General features: G+C 42.0%; 1 protein-coding gene across 1 annotated transcript in view; it reads right to left on the minus strand.

The window, feature by feature from the left end:
* Positions 1 to 4962: 4962 nt before the first annotated feature.
* Positions 4963 to 20739, minus strand: part of UBAC2 (UBA domain containing 2) — a 105511-nt gene continuing 89734 nt past the window's right edge. Inside the window, exons 8-9 of the mRNA XM_069802407.1 lie at positions 11961 to 12083; positions 4963 to 8520 (exon numbers count right to left, since the gene is read on the minus strand). Coding sequence (XP_069658508.1) covers positions 8413 to 8520; positions 11961 to 12083 — 231 coding nt within the window. The 3' untranslated portion in view covers positions 4963 to 8412. The remainder of the gene's footprint in view (positions 8521 to 11960; positions 12084 to 20739) is intronic.

The following is a 20739-nucleotide window of genomic DNA, read 5'->3' on the forward strand; positions in this document are numbered from 1 at the left end:
TCTGGCCCACAGCTTATGGACCATCCCCAGTGGCAGGAGCTGGAACTGGGGCTGCAGAGCAGGACCAGCCGCTCCGACAGGCTTCGTCGCAAACCTGCTTGGAGCCGGGGGCTGGTGGCTGCCGGTAACCACCGTGGCTGTCCCTGCCTCTCTGTCCCCTTCCCCTTGCAGTGGTCCCGGAGCGCTGGGGCAGCATCCCCACAGGGCTCGGGGCAGCCAGCACGGAGCACACGGACTCAGGACATTTCAGGAAAAGGCTGGGATGTTACTTCCAGGCAGAAAGTCGCCTACAGCTCCTTCCCCGCACCAACAAACGGCAGCCCAGCGTCCCGCTCTTGCGCCTCGGGCGCCGCACGTGGGAGCTGCTGGAGAAAGCCCTTCTTCAAGGCAGAGGGGTGAGGACGTGAATTTGCAAAGCTCCTGGGAGCCCTGCTGCCTGCATCTGCCAGTCGGGAGGATGCTCCTTCCCCAGGGTGTCCCTTCCTCATGGCTGATGGGACTGCGGTTGTCCCGGGACCTGCCGCTGGGAAGGGAATGCTGGAGCTGACGTGGCTGGCAGCTCGGCTGTAAGGCTGCGAACCCACCCCGGGGGGACTCGCCGGGAAAGGTTCCCAGTGCTCCTTAACTTGGAGTGGAGGAAAGGGGACGAGGGGATGAGGGCTGAGGGTGGCCTTATGTGACCTTGACTGACCTTTGCTTGAACCCGGTGCCTTGACGAGTCCGAGCGCCTTCTTAAGGGCAGGTTACGCCTGACTATTGCCAGAGTGAGAGGAGGAGCCCCAGGACGTCGGGTGCCCGTGTGACGAGGAGAAAGTCAGCAGGAGCAGCGACCTCCTCGGCTTTTTTCTGAAGCCACTGGACTATGATAAAAAACCCACGCGTAGGATTTCACAGTTCCCGGGATGGCTGGTCTTCCGCTTGAGGTTGGAAGGGACAGAGACACGCACAGAGACATGAAGAGGAAAAAAAAAAGCAGTTTTATTCTGCTGAAAAGCAAACCTGAAGAAGTTTTGCAAATAGACGCTTTTGATTAATACAAATCATTCTTGAAGGTAATAACCTTTCTTTATGGCTAGAAAATTAACGATAGTCACGTGCAGCCCTTTATTGTTTTAAATGTGCATGAATGAGCTTTTGGATTATGATGGTTTTACTTACAGTACAGGTAACTGTAGCATCCTGAAGGCTGACTAAGAGGGATGCCTAAAATAATTCAGGTGGGAAAGGGACTCCAGTAGGTCCTTTCAGGAGGTTATCATCTGAGCCCTCCTCAAAGCAGGTCTAACCTCGGTGCTGGCCTGCAGAGAGCCCGTGTCCTAAAAAGCATGTTACAACGGACAAGGAAGAGCTGGTATGCAATAATATAAGGATATCAATGGTCTGGACACCCTAAAGGAGCCTGGCGAGGTTAGTAGTTGCCCTATTAACTTGTCAAAGGAGTGTTGTTGGCTGGAAGGGGCCGCTCTGCATCACCTCATCCAACAGCCCACTCAGAGCAGGACCGTGGCTGGCACGATGTCCGTCTGGCCACGGCTTCACCTAGCCGAGGCTTGGAAACTCCAGGCAAGGAGGGTTCCCCCTGCCATGCGGCATCGCCCTCCAGATGAAAACATTTTCCTCACCGTCCAGCCTGAACCTCCCCACTCACAGCTGGCGGCTATCTCCCCTAACATCACCGACTTGTGCTAAGAGGAGCTTGGCTCTGGCATCTTTGTAACTCAAATTCCCGTGTGACTGTGGCGGGGGCTGCCAGGAGAACAGTGGTACGTAGCTATCGGTCTCGGCCAGCCTCCATGGGAACACCGGAGCACGGGTCTGCAGTGGTGCCCGACCCTCTCTTCTGAAGACCAAGGCATAGAGATGTTTTGCCAGGCTGGTGCCTACACCTGAGGCAAGGGCAAATCAGTAGTGAAGCCTTCTCAGGAAAAGGCGGGGTATAAACAGAGCCTCGTTTTCTCCAAAGTATTTTATTAACAAAGGTATCCCCACCTTTCATCCTCTTGCCACCCACAAGAACCTTTGGAGAAGGAAATGGGTGAAGAGTTGCGTGTAGTGCTGCAAAATGGCTTCTGGCCTCCCTCCTCTGGAGTGACGCCAGCCTGGGGCCCTTTGCTTTTGAAAATACCCTCCCTTGGGGCAAGAGGCAATTGCCTGGAGCTGAGGGGACACCCAAGGGATGGAGAGGGAAGGGACTTGGGCAGCACAGGTCGGAAGGAGCCTGGGCAATGGAGAACTGCCGAAGGCATCCCGTATCGCCCGAGCCAGCTCGCTTACCTGGGGGTGATCCCTGGCTGCTTAAAAACGGAGCATTTCGCTAAAACTGAAGGGGAACCATACACAGCATTTTGTCTAGAGACACAGTAACACTTTTTCTACACTTCATGCATCTGCCTGACCCGAGCTCCTCGCACGACACTTGCTTTAACCAGCCGGCACCTGCGTCGGAGGCGAGCGCAGCCCTCGCAGTGCTGCTCTGCAGAGAGGAGAGGGCCAGCGCTGGTTCCTGCCGAAAGAGGGAGCTGAAACCTTTACTCGGGGTTAAAAATAGGCCCGCAAACCTAAAACGACAATAATAAAAAAATAATAGATGCAGCTGGTGCTCCGCCCCCCCCCCCGCATCTACTGCTACGCAGGAGCGCGGTGCATGTCCTAAGTAGGATGGTTGTGAAGTGTATGGCAAGGACAGGCCAGCAGACTGGGATCCCTGATGGATTTCCATGTAGACAGTTATTCCTGCACAGTGTGTGGGTATTTCTTGCTTCACCCTAGACTGCAGCCTATTTGCCATACTGTCTTCTAAGAAGGGAAAACTGCATTTTGATCTAAGGGCAGTGAGTACACCCGTTGCGGTCACACAACACTACCATGCCTGTGTATAGTCGTACAGATTATATATGTACATCGTGCAAACTGAGATTTTCTTAGCAAACTCATGCTGTGACCCTTGTAGCTCAAAACCCCTTGTGAGCCAAACCCCTCTAACACTGTGTATTTCAGGTTTCTCCTAAACTTCTGCAAAAGGGTGATTAGCCCATGCAATCAAATGGAGTGCAGAAAGTAGGATCTCCACAGATGACCTGCCTGCCTGACATGCCCTATCTCGATGGCAAATAAGCACACAGAGCTCAAACAGCACTGCTTTTTCTGCAAGAGGTGGTTCCCAACTTTATGCTTTCAGCTAAAAGCATAAATCTCTAGCAGAGTGCTGGGGGACAACAGCTCCTGGTTGCAGTTACACATTTACCTGTTGGTAAACTCCCTGTGCTGTACAACACATTTCTTCAGTCTGTGCTTTACACTGTCCTGAGTCGAAGCTATTGCATGTCGTGACATCCATCTTTGCAAGCCAGTAAAATACCATCATGTAAAAAATGCATATATCTACTTAAAATAAAAGCTTTTCACGGCCAAGTAACAAGCCCCAGTGTGATTGTTCGGGCCAGGTGATGTGGGCAACTGTCTTCTTCTCAGAGGTGCACGTGTGCCTCTCCCCGCCGCAAGCAAAGCAATGCTCAGAAGCAGCAAGGGAGAAGCACAAGCTCTCGATCCACCTCCTTTACGCAGGCCACTTGTTTCCCCAGAAGGGTGGTGTGCTCTCATGGCATGGGGATTTATAAATAACCTTCGGTGGGAAAAGCAGTGGGACCTGTGAGGAGCTGTGTCCTTTCTGGAGCAGTTGGGATGGGGTGCCAGGGGAAGAGTCAGGCTGGCTGGACTAAAGTGCTTTGAAAACCAGAAACATCTGCTTGCTCACATACTGTGGTGACTCCAGGGTTTGCTTCACGGCCGAGTTGCTGGGATTACACTGTTCTCTCTCTTGCTACGTGTACTATCTCATGCAAAACTGACCAAACAAAATGGAAGGATTCCCCTATCGGACACCCCTGAAAAAAGAGTGGATTTTCAGTACAAAATTAGCCACAATAGGGCGCATTTGCATTTTCCATACAGAATCTGTGAATTCTTTCAAAATTGAACTAAGCGCAATACGACATCCCGCCACCCTCCTCTCATCAGGTCTTTTTTTTCTGTCCTCTGCAGCCTATCTTCTACTTTGCTCCTTTTCTCTAAACACTTTGTTCCACCTAATTCCACCTCCCCAATCTCCCTCAAGTCCTTTCCTTTGCTAATCTTACATTTACAGTCCCTACTTATCTCTGGTCAAAAGGCCAAATCCTGCTTTCAATTCAGCCATGATCCTGGAATTTTTCACCCATTTTTAAAGTATGTATATTCCTGCTTTATCCAGTTCTATCTATCATTCAGGTTTGGAAACAGTACCCTATAAACCCTACCCAGCTAACTAGTTGTTTCCTCTTAAAACTCTCTGTTGGAAAAAATCAAATGACAACAGCTGAACTACCAATTTGTTGGGATTCTCACCAGTCGCACCCATTCATCAGGTCGTACCATTCCTCTCCTCCCATCATCCAGTTCTTGTCTTATATTTGGACTGAAAAGTCCTGGTGGCACCTACCCTCTTTGAATTCCAATTAAGAGTGGACTTTCTCTGGTCAAAGCATCCCTTTATATATGGAAACAGGAGGAATGGAATCCCACTAAAAATTAAACCAAACCCAGTATGTTTTAAGTAAGCATATATATATATAAAAATATGCATATATGTGTGCATATATATAAACACATGGTGTTTGTGTGTTCATGTGACTCTCCTAACAAAATAGTATTTATACTGGTTTATATAAAATGCTTATTACTATGGCTACCCAGTGAAAGAAAGCTAATCTCATTTAGGTTTTTCTTGTGGAAGAACACACACAAGAAATTAATTGCACTTATCAAAAACCTCTGTTAGTTCAAATGAATACTGTGCATTTATTTATCCTCGAACAGGTGCAGTTCCCCTACAACATGACAGTGGTAGTTCCGAGTGTTTTCAAATTTGGGTGCCTTTGCAACTACATACATACTCCAAATACACACGTGTTTGAGAGATGGGAGTCTTTGAATACAGACTTTTAATTTTCTTCAACAAACTCTTAGCTCCAGTTAAATTCATCAAACTAATACATAAATATTCTCACTCACTCTCTGTATATATACATATGCATACACACATATATATGCATATACATATACACATATATACACACTCACAAACAGGAAAGCCAAAAATGTTGCCCTTTGCCCAGTAACTTGCAGTATGTTTTGCTTGCTTGTTCTTCTGTTTCAGACAAAAATAACGAGACCTTTTCTCCATCACATGCTCACAAAGGCACAGACAAGCACTAGACAGCACAGGTTGGTACATGAACCAGCCGCAACAGTCAGACAGTGCTCACTAAGTAGCAGGCAACCTTTAACACTTGTTTTGGGAAAGGAAAATGGGATTTGGTAAGTATGGAGCCCAATCATTCCGCATCTTAGCAAAAAGTTAAGGCTTGAGAACCTGGCGGCTTATCAGGCAGATTTCCACAAATACAAACCTCACTGTGGGTGTATTTCAAACTGTCACATAACCATCTAGGAAAGTCCCCGATAAATTACTCCAATGCTGTCTCAAAAGACAAGATTCCCAGTCTAGTAGAGAAATTTTAACAGCAGCAACTGCTTTTATTTCAATACCAAATCTCGGCTTTAGTAAAACCAGCGTAAATTTTCCAGGGACTTAAAATCCTCTCCGTAGAAAAGCATTCTGCATTCTCTCACTGCCTAAAAAATATTGCGTCACACACCAAATGGAAACTGTGCAATGAAACATTCAAAACTGTACTGGAGAAACACTGCGTAGGCTGTGAAGAACACGCTCCTTGCATTCCCAGAAATGGTCCATGGAAGTTTCACCATCAAGTGGAAACCGAGTTGTTTTCCAGCTCTAATGTATGAATCTTCCTTCTACGGTTCTTGCATGAAACAGGAACTGTGTTCAACAGCATCTGAAACTCCTCCTTTTACCACTTCTTTTCTTTTTTTTTTTTTTAAATTGGAAATCACAACCCTGGAAGCATTTTGAGCACAAACTGTTCTCATAGATGTCAAAGGGAGTTTTCAACTGACATCACCATGGCCTGAATTTTACCCCTTATGTTTGACCATGTTTTGTGAAATGCCCAGCAAAATGGGGTTTTCCACACAACTGTGACATTTGGGATGCCCCTTGTACAGATAACAGTAAGAAAGGATTTAGACTTGGAGAATATCCACTTACAGATCCCAGATGCCACTCAATGCGTTTTAAAATTCCAAGGAATAAATGCTCTTTGTGCTTGTCCCTAGAGCAGGGCAATGTCTGAAAGGGCACAGGTCATATTTAATTTACCCTGGGCTAGGTATTATTTCCTACAGACAAAATTTTACTTCTGAAGTAATTCACTAGTCTTTATTGCTACTTTTGGTAAAATACTTGTGAAGGAAGAATCTGTATGTTTCAAAATTAAAACCTGTATTTGTTTCAAAACATTTAGCTAGTTTGCATATACAAATTATTCTAGGGCTTTTTTTCTTACATTTGCCCTTTGCTTTCTAAGACAGCAGGTTTCCAGAGTTCTCTGGGTCCAGAAATGTCTTTAACCTACACACACAGAGAGCCACTCAGCTTCACACAAACAAAACCTTTCAATTACAAAGCAGACCCTGCCTAAATAATGTGATCATAGCAGCAAGCCAAACCCTGAAGGAGGTTGATCAAAGTCCAGGAAAACACAGGGTCGTTCCAAAACCCCTTATTCCCACCCACCCCGGAAAATACCAAAAAGTACATACAGGACATTGATTTTATTAAAAATTATGTCATGTGCCAAAAGCTGCACAAATTTGATGTCATTTCTGGATCAAGACTTGGACGCCTGTAGGACTTTTTTCACTCAACTAAAAAAGAAAAAGAAAGGTATCTCTCTCTCCCTAAGTCCTGTCCTGTAATTTCCCAGGCCAAGTGAGACTGTGCAGATCTGTACTTTGGTACGCATGTGTTCATCTGGATTTCCAAAACATCCCTTCTCTCTCCTGTATTCTTTCATCTCCTCCCCTTTGCACCTGCTATTGCCTTTGTTATGCTTCTGATGACCTATATCTTATTCTAAATGTATGTATGTATTAAATATGCCTGTGTGTATATAAATAGACACATATACACAGGATATACAAACACAAGTACATACAGAAACATACATTAAATGCTTGAGATACATGTGTAAATTGGTTTCACGGAGACGCAGTTGGCAATCTTGTATTACTTCAGCTTGGTTTTATAGAAGTGTTCACCTCTCTCCACCCCACCTCCTGAAACTCCTAAGGTGCTAATACAGAGCACTTCTGAGAGTCAAGCCAAGCAAGCTTATTTATCAATCTAAACTTCAAAACCAATACTGTACTACCTTGGCATTACCGTCCTGTTACCTCCTGTGTTAGCCTGAATCACCCTTAAGGTTAATATTCCAGCCTGTGATCAACAGTAAGTTGCTTCAGACAGTGAGGATTCAGCAAATGCAGGGTCATCCACATCTTTGACAGTAGAAAACTAGAACTATATATAGAAAAGTTAGCTTTTTATCATTTTCTTTTAAGACAGTATATAGCCAGCTCAAAAAATGAAACCAGCACATAGGACACTGAGCATACATCCGTCATTACAGAAGTCAGTGTGAATTAGACATGAAGTCATTCAAATCATTTCAGTTCTGATCTTAGTGTATCATTTGATTCACCTTTATTGCTTCCAGTGAGTATCTTCATGACCTGTATCTGACTAGCAATTCACTCAGTTTGTAAAAATTTAAATTTACAGTGCTCACTTACCACAGCCTGCAATACGCACATGAATTTTCTCTCATCCTGTCTGTGTATTATGTGCTGAATGACAACTTTTATTTAAAAAGGAATTCAAGAAATAAAATATTACAGGCATTAATAAAACTTCCCAAAGAATGACATAATAGTCCCATAACCCTTTACTGAGTTGAAAACAAAGTGATCTTCAAACCTCTTATTACTGTCATAAAAAATCAAGTACTGTAAAATAACATGTAAGCTAGATAAATTAGACTGGTAAATGAAGAAAATACGATTTTTCTTAATAGGTGAATCTAGTTGTTCTGGTTGTTGGAGCTTCTTTTCCTAGTCATTAAGTCTGATAACATGTCTAACAAGGATTTACAAGAAAAAACCCACCTACTTTATTTTAAAAATAAATTTAGGTGATATCCAGTAATAAGTAGAAACTAAAGTTACTTTGAAAAGGATAACCGGACTAGAAACCACCAAGTGATCTGAAGGCTTGGGAACAGTTCACGTCATTCGTTAACATCCCTTTGAATCACCAGTCACGGGGAGCCAGTTTCTCTTTTCTGACGCTCTTGCGGGGATGACCTTCGTGAGTCTGTCCAGCAGGTGGCTTTGATCCTCTTCCAAACGTGTACAAACCCATCAAGTGAAGTTCCTTCACGCTCAAAACCATCAGTGCTGCAGTAGAAAATTAGTGGCTACATTTAAGTCATTATTTGAAGCCCTCAGGGCTTCTAGAGCATCTCCCCTGGAAAAGCCCATTTCCATAAGTCGTGCAACCTGGAAAAGAAATAACATAACAACAGTTTAGAGTTTTATTCACGCTGTGTGTGCATTAGTCACGTTAACAGTGCCAGAGATCTCTTTTCCACTGATCGGGCTGTTCAAAAGCTTACTTTTTCAGAGAGTAAGCAAGCATGGCTATGCACTGTCACAAAGACATATCTGGGACAGCATGCTTGAGAACATTGCCAAAGAGATGACTGCTTTCTGATACTTTATCCAAAACCAACCGTTTGCTGGAAATGCCACACCTGTATTTTCCTAGCTGGTCCAGTTTTGAAAGAAGAGTAAAATAGAAAGTATGGCACCACACATGACAACTAGAATCTGACCTTGGGGCTTGCTGCTCTTTGACAAGAACAGGACCTCAAGAACCCAACACTGACCAAAATACAGAATTTTACAGTAGATGCAAAAACCTGTCTGGACACCCTTAGCTCTACTTTCCTTGAAAAGACCTACTCTTCCAGATGGCATTAAAAAACTCAAAACTATTCATTCTAGGTAGTTTTTAAAATGAACCTGAAAGTTAGCCCTAAAACAGAGGCAGTACAATACTTAAATGGGTTCAGTAAAATTCTTCAAAGGATTCTACACATTCTCAAAACAGTCTAAGTCAGTGACATTTGATGGAAGAATTACCTGGAAAAGAGCACATTAAGACAGTGATTTTGGTAATCAGTAACAACTTGACCACACCTCTTTATAATATCATGTACTCAACACCCAGCCTTTTTGCTCTGTGCTAACAGATATTCAAACTATCATCACATGTAAAGAGCAAGGTATGTATAACCAAATTTAATGTATGACTAAATTCCAATCTAAAGTACATTTAGAATCTACAATTCTCAATTAGGTATGACCGAAAGTCACAACAGAACTCATCCACTTTTATGGTTAATCTTCCAGAGGGGGGAAAAACAAAGTGAGAGGGTGCAGGGAGCAGCACATAAAATTAACTGTGGCCACTGGCAGCATAAAGCATTCCCCATCCTGCTCCAAACGGCCTTGTGACCAGACACCACAGCTCCTGAACCTGGAGGTCCTGGGCTACAGGAGCTGACTCCGGGCTACCACTGCTCCTCCTCTGCTTGTACGGAGCCTGCAGCAGCAGAACGAAGCTGAGCAGGGACGCGGCAGAGGCCATTTACATCTCAGGAGCAATCTTCCCAGGGTGCAAAAGCAACGTGCACTAGCACTGAAAGTACTTTAAATGGCTTTTAAAAGAAAGGTGCCGTTAAAAGCAACCTGCCTTTCCTCTAAGACACCTCCAGAACTTTTAGTATTTTTAATCTTCTCTGTTTTGGCAGCTTACTGAGAAACATACTACTGCCAAGTATGCCCAGAGGTGGGGGTCCTCCTTTTCTTAATCTAAATACACCGTTACAAAACGTTCGAAAATGGCTGCCTCGGTTGTCAGAATATCAAATACGGTACTGATCATTTTTGTGCCTTTCCCCCTTTTCTCCCCCCTTACAACCCAATGTCAGTTTCTCACCTTCTTGTAGAGAGAGAAATGAATTGCTACTTTCGACACCTCTGCAACAATAGTGTAACTTCAAACTGGATTTCATAACCCGTAACTTTCTGAAGTTTCCTCTGTCTGATTTTTCATCTAAGATTGTGTTTTTTTATGAGAAAAAGGGCAGGCAGTGGAATAAAAGCTAACCACAGAAAGACGTTTGAGAATAAAGGTTTTTACTGCAGTTGCCATGAATTCTAACCTTAAGAAGTGGTGGATGGAACTGCCATGTTCCCATTTACAGAAATATCCAGCAAGCATCACAGGGAATAGATTGTAACAACAAAAAGCTCTTTTCGTCTGAGAATATTTTAACCACAGGAACTGAATCCAGCTCCAGGAAACAGACATGTATACTGGTAACGGTAATTTAAGGTGCCAAAAAACCCACAAGAAATGCAGAGATTTTTGTACCAAAAGCATTGCAAACGCTTGCAAATTTTAATCTGAAGAACAGAAGAAAACCTTGCATTTCTGCCATTCTAAGACAACTTGTGCAGTTATTGGTACAGTCCTGAGAAATCAAAAGTGCTTAGATTACTTTTTTTTGCAGGGTAACTACACAGCACTGCAAATGACAGCAATCAGGTGAGCTCTACAACTTCCATGCATTAGAAAATATAAGCATATATTGCTTTCATAAGTCTGGGCCTAAAGGCTTTGGGTAAGAATCCAGCACAAATCAGACTAATAACTATTTCATTAGTTCCAGCCCAACAATAAAAGTTCCCATAAGCAGAATGTCAATAAAGCAAATAAACAAACCAACCCAGCAGGTAGATCTTTTGGTCCACCCCATACCTGGCACTGAGTAGGCTTTCAGGCTGGCCAAAACTAAGTTTTTAGGTTTTGTCTCAGGTGTTCTTTGGTGTGGGGGTTTTCTTTTTCTTTTCTTTTTTTTTTTTTTTTTTTCCTTTTTGGACACAGCCCAGCAGGGTTGCAGTCAAAACCACCAGTGCAGTTACATTTTTGAACATTTTGAATATAATCTAACATTGACTCAAAACTAGAAATCAGATCACAGCAAAGATTTCTGTTTGGGACAAGCTCATTTTAAACTAACTAGAAATGACAGCATGGTGCTAGCAAGTGTTGATTTATCTCCCTAAAAAAAGGAAAAAGGGAAAGAAAAACTCACCCTTGAAACCTACTCTTGTTCAAGGGTAGCAGAGAACTTAGACTATAAAATGGCTAATGCAGCTAACTGCAGATAGGCTACAACCAGAGAACTTGATTGTATGCAATAAATCCTGAATACAGAAATAAGACCAATCTTAATTCTTAAATTTCCTAGTAAATCATCCTCTCTTTTGAGAAGAAAACTATCAATAAAAATCTAAAAATCTAAATCTATACAGTAAGTCTAAATCTATACAGTAAGTCTAAATCTATACTTGATAGAAAAAACACAAACTTCTCTGTGGCATCTCTATGTGAAGTCAGTCAACCCCATTATTGAGGGAAACATCCAAGTTTCAGACCAAAAAACTTATTGCCAAAACTTTAATTCCAAAAACCTACATGACTGAATTGGAAACTTAAGCTGGAGACCTCAGTGAAGGAAAACTTGCATGTCTACAAGACAAATAATGAAATCTATTTCTCATTCTTCCTTCTTTGAAACATTTATTTTATCAGATTTGAATAGCCCCCACTAGTGAAACTGTCTCATCTTTAAATGCAAAAGACAAGCAGTTACACATAAAAGCAGAAACTCCCAAGTTGATCTGTAACTCTGGTTTGGATGGTAATGACAATTTGCTGTCTCTGTATTGTGACTGTTATCTGATATTCTAATTTGTGCTGCTATAGAGAATGTTTAAGAAACTGTGCCAACAGCTTATAAAAAATTAGTAGAGGTAATTCCTAACCAGTTTTTTTAAATGCCATTTTACAATAGAAAAATGTTTACCTGCTCTTCAGAAACCTCGGTAGGTGGAGGTGTGTCTTGTTCAGATGGGCGATGATCTTGATAATTCGCATTATGTCTATGACGTAAAGGAGGAAACAGTCTATTCCAGTTAATCATCCCACCCTGAAACCAGACACTGCTGTCAGTCTTTGCAAAAAGAACTACAGATATTTTTAAACAAAAAGATCATCCACCCCACATAATACGAAAGGCAAACGTTTGAGTAAAATAGTTTATTTTAAACAACAAAAACTGCTGCAATGTCTTATGAAGTAAAAATTGGGACTGGTTACTGCTTTACTAGTTATTAGAAGTAATGACTGTAAATTAAGGAAAAGTACTAACAGAAGGAGGAAAGGATGTTTCACGTCCATTGTGAAAGATTTGGTTTACAACAGTGCTAGATTTCTGAGGCTGAAGGATTGCTCTCTTTACTGATGGGGATTTGCCTGGCAAGAGATGGAACACTGGGTCCTGCAAGTGTTTTGCAAGACTGCTGCTGGAGTTAACCAGGGAAAAAGAGTGCAAGAAATAAGAGAGAGGAAAAAGCAAAAATGGATTCTCAGTGCATCAGCAAAACCACATCAGGAAACTCAGAAGCAGCCCAACCTTCAGGATACCTGTGATTTCCATGCAAGTCATTATTTCTGTGACACCAACACAACTATTACAGACACACAGACCACCTCACCTAACTTCCACCTATTAAATAACATTGCAAAATCTGGCCGTGTTCCAGTGCCAAAATATTTTGTAACTACAGAGTAATAATACAAATACACAGCAGTAACGTACGTATGGTGTAAATCACAGAACTGAAACTTTAACAACCAAGCTTCAAGTCTTGTAATAGTAAGACATTTAGAATATAAAGTACAAATACTAAAGTACAAGCTTTATAATTGTCCAGAAATAATTAATCCTCATTTTATTAGCTTAAACAAACTTTTTTTAAGGGATTTTGTGTCACACCAAAACCACAGGCCCTGCAAGCAGGGAAGAAGAGCAAACCACAAATCTCTCTTTTCTATACAATCTGTTAAAACACTTTTTGCAGTTTGCCTTGTCCTTCTCCTCCTCCCCTGCTCCCTCCGTTACTATGGAGAAGATCCCCCTCCCTTTCTGTATGTATAGGACAGGGACTTCCTTCCTCTAGTTGCTCTATTTTAGTTCTATAATGTCGTTTCTCAGAAGACCTTCCTCTTAAGAGGTTTTTCTTTTCTTTCTCAGCGAGGGCTCTTCCTGCCTTTATGTACCCCTAGAGCATTAAATGCTCTCTGCTCAATCAGATCAGCAGCAGCTAAACCTGCTCCTAGACCCCCCCCCCCCCCCAAAAAAAGTTTATTTAGTTTTCTGGCCCTTTCCTTTGTTTTCTTCCTTTCTCTCCAGAGGAGACCCAATCAGCCCAGACACCACAGGGGGCAGTGCAATAGCACACTTAAAAAACATCTGGGGAGTCACGAGATTTGAAACACTGGCTTGTGAACTGTTCCAGTCCCTTATATAGTAGAGCACATTTTTCCCTGTGAAGATGTGCAATAGCTAGGAGTCATCACTAGTTTTCAAGACATAGTTTCCACTGTTCGTGATTTTGAATTTAAAAAATGATTATGTGTCTACATTTCTATTTAGCGTACTGCGTAAAACATTTGCTTAAAAGTCACGAGGTTTTAACCAAAGGATTCTGTATAAGCCTTGCGTTAGCCAAACAGCGTAGTGTAGTAAAAAGGAGAATTGGTTTGTAGGTTAAACCCAGAAAGGGATGTCAGACCTTCTACTGACACCATGGCACTACTCCGTGGTCTTAGAAAATCACATCCTGTACTTCCCCATCTATAATTTCCCTTAATTCAGAATTATGTTGAGTTTTAGTTCATTAACTTTGAATTTCTGAAAGTCTGCTAAGCTCTATAGTTCAGCAAGAACACTGCACTAATGCTGCTTTGCCTGTTTTCATTCTTTTGAAAAGACCTGAGGAAGAGAAAATAACGCTTCCACAGGTCATTCACATTAAATTGGTGAATTGAAAAATGCCAACAGGACTATGAGACGTTCCTTTGAAGCACCAGAAGTCATACAGATGTATGTGATGATGTAAATGATATATAAAATCTACAATAAATGTACTAATTTAGCAGTATCCCAGCGTATCTGAAGACTGAAATAAACGTACCTTTCCAGCTATGCCTTCAGCTTCAATACTGAGCTGCCTATTCCAGTTTGGTTTTGCATTGTCCCTGTCTTGCGCGCTTGTCACCTAACACTACAAAGAGACTTGTCTACTTCCTTAGCCTAAGCTTACAATGCATTTTAAATTAACATACGCAGAATTCATTGCTTTCAATAAAAAAAAGCAGATTCCTTACCAAGGTAACTTTGGTTTTGAAAGTTTACAGCAGAGACCTTGATAAACTACAGATGTGGACTGATGTATTCAGAAGAGTTCCACATGAAGACTGCGAACTCTTTCCCAGAAATAACAGACCAGAAAACTTAGATCAAAATACTTGTGAAAAATCTTTTTCAGTTGCCCTCAGAATATTTCAGTTACCTTTGGAAATTGCGACAAACATAACCCATCAGTTCTTAACTATAATGGTATATGAACACTTATGTTTAGGATTAATCCCAACATTATGGTCCACTTCTCATCTGTGTATTACTTTACAAACTGCACCAAAACCAGGCACATTAGGCTTCTTTATCTTGACTGCAAGAAAATTGTTTCCCCTCACAGACTTGCCTCTAATTACATGATAGACATGCACAAAGTCAGGCTCGAAAGAGCAGAGGTTCGGGGAACGGCAGCAGGAACTATGGGACTGGTACTGCGGCCAATCCCATAGAGTAAAGGTAAGGAAAAATTAGGAAGTGCAGCTAATGACTCAGATCCACAGAAGATGGAGATCAAGGCTATCGATTTCCAGTGTGGATGGTGACTGTGTAAAGACTTTCAGACAACTTTAACTATCACAGCAGAAATACATGAAGATCTGTGAAGTTTAATTTGACCCAAAGCAAACAGCAAAAAATATATCGCAAATTCCAGTTAAAAACTGTGCAGAAGGAGATTTCCAGACCAATACTCCTCCTTGCCTCACAGAAATGATTTTGCAGACGTCCCCTTCATAATTTTACAATAATTTCTCTGTTACAGTGGTTTTGACCATGCTAACACACTTACTCTGCGAGAAGTCAGGAAGATTTCACATGAAGATATCCAATCTGACGTATTTATTTAAGTGATGCTTCTAAACCACCTGAAAGTCCCTACTGGGGAATGAGCAAACAATATTTATGCATTGCACAATATACTTGAGCCCTGGCACCAGCACCCAACAGCACAGGTGAGCTCACACCCATCTCCTTACCCTCCACAGGAGCCTTGTCTCAGGTAACAGAGCTCTCCGGAGTGGTCCAAAACAGAGGAAGAAAAGGAGCTAATAATTAAGCAGTGAGAATGATCAAGGGTCCAGTATGTCAGCTCCTTTCCTGAGCAGCACCTTCAGTGAGAAGTGTCTGCCAGTCTAATCCCTTTAATGAAATCCAGGCAGTTCTTCTATGATGCTGGTTTGTCCACTTGTTATAAAAAAAAATTAAGTTTAATACTAAATGGTTTGGGGGCTGGGACTTAACATGACTCAGGAGTAGGTAAGGAGGATGCATTAAACCTCTTATATTCAGGGCCAGTTTCCACAACTGACAGACTCAGGCTATCTTGCACTGAGATTATCTCAGGCGACATTTTTCTTCGTCCTAAATCTTAGGTATCGGCAAGCAGCAAGCGCAGGTGCTGCTCCAAGAGGAAAGGGAATCTGAGAGCCAAGGGTGACAACAAGGCAAGCAGAGGCAGTGGCCTCACCGAAATGTGCTGTGTTCCCACAAGATCCAAGTGAGAAGAGCAAAGCAGGTCCAGTGACAGTAACCATGGTCAGCCAAAAGTCCAGACTGCCGGGCAGGTGTAGGATCAAGCCTAGAAGTCAAGTCAATGGGTCAGGAGCAGGGAGGGAGATAACACTGGTTGGCACATGTGTATCCACAAAGCTCAGCAAGGACCAAGGGCGAGGATCTGAACTTAAAAGCAACTCCCAGTCAAAGCGGGTGAGGCCCCAACAAGGCTTCTCCCAGGTATTTCTAACCATAGCTCCTTCTCGCACAAGTCTGCTCCGAGGCTGAAGAGCTGTACTGTACCAGAGCTGCCCTCAGCACAGGTAGCCAAACCCCTAGAGAGCCTGTTGGGGCACTCGGGGACACGACATAAACCAATGCCTTCCCCCAGTCAGTGCTCTGGACAGTAGTCACTTGTCACATTTTTGACACAAAGGTAAGATTTCTTGTTCATGTCAGCTTCCTTAGTCCAATTTTTCCATGTCCAATTGTGTGAATGTTGCAAGATTTACTATAGCAAAAGGAAATTTTTTTTTTGCATTTAATTCTCCACTGCTTTGTTTGTGCTGCAGGATGAGAGGCTCAAGGCGGCTTTCTCTGCTTATGGCATGAAAACAGCCCCAAGCTCACTGTAGTCAAGAGACTGAAGGTTCCCATCAATTTGCATGCACTGGTCCCAGTGCCTGCAGCGGGATGCTGTGAAGAACATCTAGTCTCCATTGCCAGCTGTCATACTTGTTTTCATGGTGTTAATCAGAAACTCTGTTTTGGAAGTCCTGACTGCTGCGCTACTAGAGAGAGACAAGCACTGAAAAATTCAGTCTACAGACTACCATTCATAAAAATACTTTGTACAAATTGGTGACTGGACCCTTATTTCTGTCTGCAACGTAGTCTTCCTCATGTCAGCAGGAAAAACACTTGACAAATAGACTGCTTCATTAATTATTTGACTACAAGGGTGTCGGACACACCTAAGAAAGGCCCCTATCAGCCCTTCCTCCTCCCTTACTCCTAGGTTGTAAATTTTTAACTAAAGAAAAATTCAGTTTCCTTTGGTTTAGCAGTGCAAAGACTGGGTTAATCGGTTGATTGTAAATTCTTTGTTACTGCCTGATAGGAGACAAACATACCAAGGAGACCATTTTATCGGTCTCTGATAAATCACTACTACAAGGGGATTAGGAGAACACTGGTGATGTTGGAATTTCTGTTACAGGAAGACAACAAACCGGTCCCAAGTTTAGATGACCAAAGAATGAGATTTAACAAAGGAATGGGTTAAGGGAATGGGAAAATAGCAGCTCTTCATTGCAGAAAAGGTTGTAAGGAAATGCCACATTGATGACTTATTCTTGGACGGGTGCTGGGGCTTTACATACTGAAGTTGTGCCTTGTGAGGTCACATCCTTGATGTCTTTTTTTGTTTTGGGTTGGGGTTTGTTTTTTTTTCTTCTTTTCTATTTTTTTTTTTTCTGGTGTCTGGGACAATACTGTTTACAAGTATCCTCCTTTCCAACAGAATAAGGAAGAGGTATCTAGAGCTAGCAAATGTCTCTGTACAGCCTGCTAAAACGCCAGTTATGCCATGTCTTTTCATGTAATCTCCTTCCTCTCTTTTTGAAAAGCAGGTCTACCTGCTTCCCATATACATACCTGCCATGGCATATTTTGTAAAAGCACTTCTTATCCAAAGCTTGACAATTAAAAATGTTGTATTATGGACAATTAACAAATATGCAGTTAAGTAGCTGTCACATCTGCACATATTTTAATTAGACTAATTTCAAAAGAAATGAAATAACATGCTTTATAAAAGTCCTCTTGAAAGTGATGCATGTGGTTAAGATATTTTGATAACGTTATCTCATGTATATGGTTAATGCCAACTCGCCATCTGTTTGCACAAACAGGAAGCACCTCCTGATATCTGTCCTGTTCACCTTTTCTTAACATAACAACCGCAGCAAGAGAAAAAAAAAAGAAAAAAAAAAAAAAAAAAAGGAAATTGCTTTGCATTTCATCTTCTAAAGTAACATTTTTAAAATTTGCTACTCTGCATAAGAGCCATTACTTGGTACAGACATAAATATCGTCTTACTTCTTTCATATAAAGCTTCAATTTAAAAAATTTACTGAAAGCAAGAAACACTTATTTGCTTTTCAGACCTAAATTTTTCTACAAGTTATTGACTCCAAAGTACACATACTAATGATATAAACAAAGAAAAAGCATAGCCATGAATGACACAATGATACCTGCTGCCCTGAATACTGCGTAAGAAAGATCAATGGCAATGCTGAAATTTCCAGTAGACTTATTCAAATGTCTAGCCTGCTTTTTTCTGTGAGGACAAAACTCTTCTGGGTTTTTAGGTTGTTTTTTTTTTTTTAATTTTTTTTTTTTACTTTAATAACTTCCTTCTTTTGAAGGAGAGTAGAAATGTAACAGTATTAGTGTTCTGAGCATCGTTCTTAATGATGGAAAGAATTTTTCACCAAGCACTACAGCAATTTCTAATGATATTCCAATTTCCTCTGGAAATTTATCCTACAGACAAGTCTCTTTAGCCAAGAGGCTCTGTCTCCAACTCTTAGTTGCTGCATCCTGAACTTTGATGCCTGCACTGTCCCAGAGGAGCTCACGTTTCACAGAAGTTCAGAAATCCACATGTGGTCTTTTCTGAAGCCTGATCAGCTATTTCCTTTGAAATCTAGGAGGAACACCTTAATCTGGCCTCTGAGGCTGCCTGAGAGACAATGGAAGGCATTTCAGCACAGGCACGATGCCTTCATAGCAGCAGAAGCCAGAAATGCCAACGGGGAGGCACATCTGCTCCCTGGAGGCGAGGTGGGAAGGGCTGCCTCTGCTACGGCATTCCAGCCAGATGCAGACAGCTGTGAACGCTTCCTCACGTACTTGTGCATGCCCAAGCTCTTGGCCCTGTAGACCACTGCTTGTCGCACACGACAGCAAGGGGTGCCACTGTCTGACTCAGACACACGACTGGCTGACAATAAGTGAAGAGGTATGTAGGTACTCCCAAAACCCGGCGGTTAGCTCAGAACACTGCAAGAGTCAGACTACTCTGCATTTAACCTGTTGCAGTAAGGGTAAATACCTATTCTGTACCAAACTGTGCATCACAGTAACATTCACTTTTCATTACTGCTGTGATGCAGTAATTCAACCAGAAAGTGATGGATCACTACGGCAAGAAGAAAGAAAGATATTTCATATCAAGCAGAAGTTGAAAGATGGCATTTTTGAGAACGGATGTTATTCCTTTGTCCAACATCAGGGAAGTGTTGAGCAGAACTCTCAGACTTTGTTTGCAATAATAAATGAGGATTTGGATCTTCTCTAGACAGCAGAGACAGGTCTTCAACCACCTTTTCAAAATACTTCCTTTTCCAAACTTCCTGGCTTCCCTTGCTTGTGTTCTTCATCCAAACTGGGTTCTTGCTGGCACTGTGACATCACAGATATGGTCATGGCTACATCAGTTGAAAACATGCATTGCATCCATGTCACACTATTGGCAGTGGGCCTTGTCATTTTTTCCCACAGAAATGTCAGGTATATATTGAAAAGTAAGTTCCCATTATCAAAAATTAATCTTGTGGGTGAGTGCCTTGTGAGAGGTGAAGCTGTCGATCATAATCACCAGCTAAATTTTAAGGAATGACATGATTTGGAGCTGTTCATATGTTTGGCATTCAACACTTGCTGAGTGAGATAATCCGGAGGGGGGGTCCAGTGAGCCAAATGCTGATGGCAGGTCCACCAGCATGAACTTGCAGTCTGTACTTGAGGAAATAATGTTAGTTCTGTTTTAGACATTTTACACAAAACAAAGACAGTTCTAATCCTTACTACATGGCTCTTTGGATGTTGACTGGTGATTAGACAGATAAACCTTCATTCACCTCCTGTGCACAAACCTTTTCAAAGAGTAATAAGTAAAGGCTGAAAGAAAAGTGAGAAATCAGAGTTCCAAAATTGTTTTGATTTGACAAGCTGAGATAACAAACACTGGGCACAAAGAAAACTCAAACCCAAATTCTCCAACATACTAGCATGAACACATACCGGAATATATAAAGGGCTAGCCTATGATGACATAGGGAAAAAACCAGATTAGCATCCCATTTTGGGATGTAAAGATTCAAGTTCTGTCTTAGGTTGCAAATAGGAGGGGCTTCCATTTGTTGACATCTCAAAGTCAACATACAAGGATGGCGTCATACTTGCAACACTGTTCCGCGAAACTTTTTTATCTGTTGTGCCTCTTAAAGGTAGTGCATTAATGAATGACTGGTGAAACCGGCCTGCAGTTGTTACGTGCTAATATCAGAGTTCTAATCAGAAAACCTGAATACTAAGATGGACCACTTACTATCTGAACTACATCCTTCTTGTTTACTACACGCTATGGAAGATGACACTAGGAAAAAGAAATGGCCCATCAAGACTCTCTCAGTGCAGACTGGAAGGACAACAGAAGCAGCCCTGGAATCCAATAACCAACCACCCTCAAACTGGATGCCTTATTTGCCCCATGTTCAAAGCCAGAAATGAAGTGACAGGTACAGCTAAAAAGAAACTTGCCTTCTGTAACCAGGAACTGGTCAGACAACAGAGAATTAAATACTCTGGAAATGCTTGGGGAGATTTGTACACCAGGAGGTTTTTTATGGGGAACTGCCTCAGGTTAAATTGTTAGAGGAAGAGAATACAGAACAATCACATAAGAGAATAAACATACTCTATTTCTCAAAAAATATTTCCTTTGAAATAAAACAATATTTTGCTTTGGGAAGCTGTCCAACCACTGTATCAACCACTGCTTCTCCAGGGAAATTGATTACAAATAAATCAAATTCAAAG

Source organism: Haliaeetus albicilla, chromosome 15 (genome assembly GCF_947461875.1).
Source record: "Haliaeetus albicilla chromosome 15, bHalAlb1.1, whole genome shotgun sequence".
In the NCBI taxonomy this organism is placed as follows: domain Eukaryota; kingdom Metazoa; phylum Chordata; class Aves; order Accipitriformes; family Accipitridae; genus Haliaeetus; species Haliaeetus albicilla.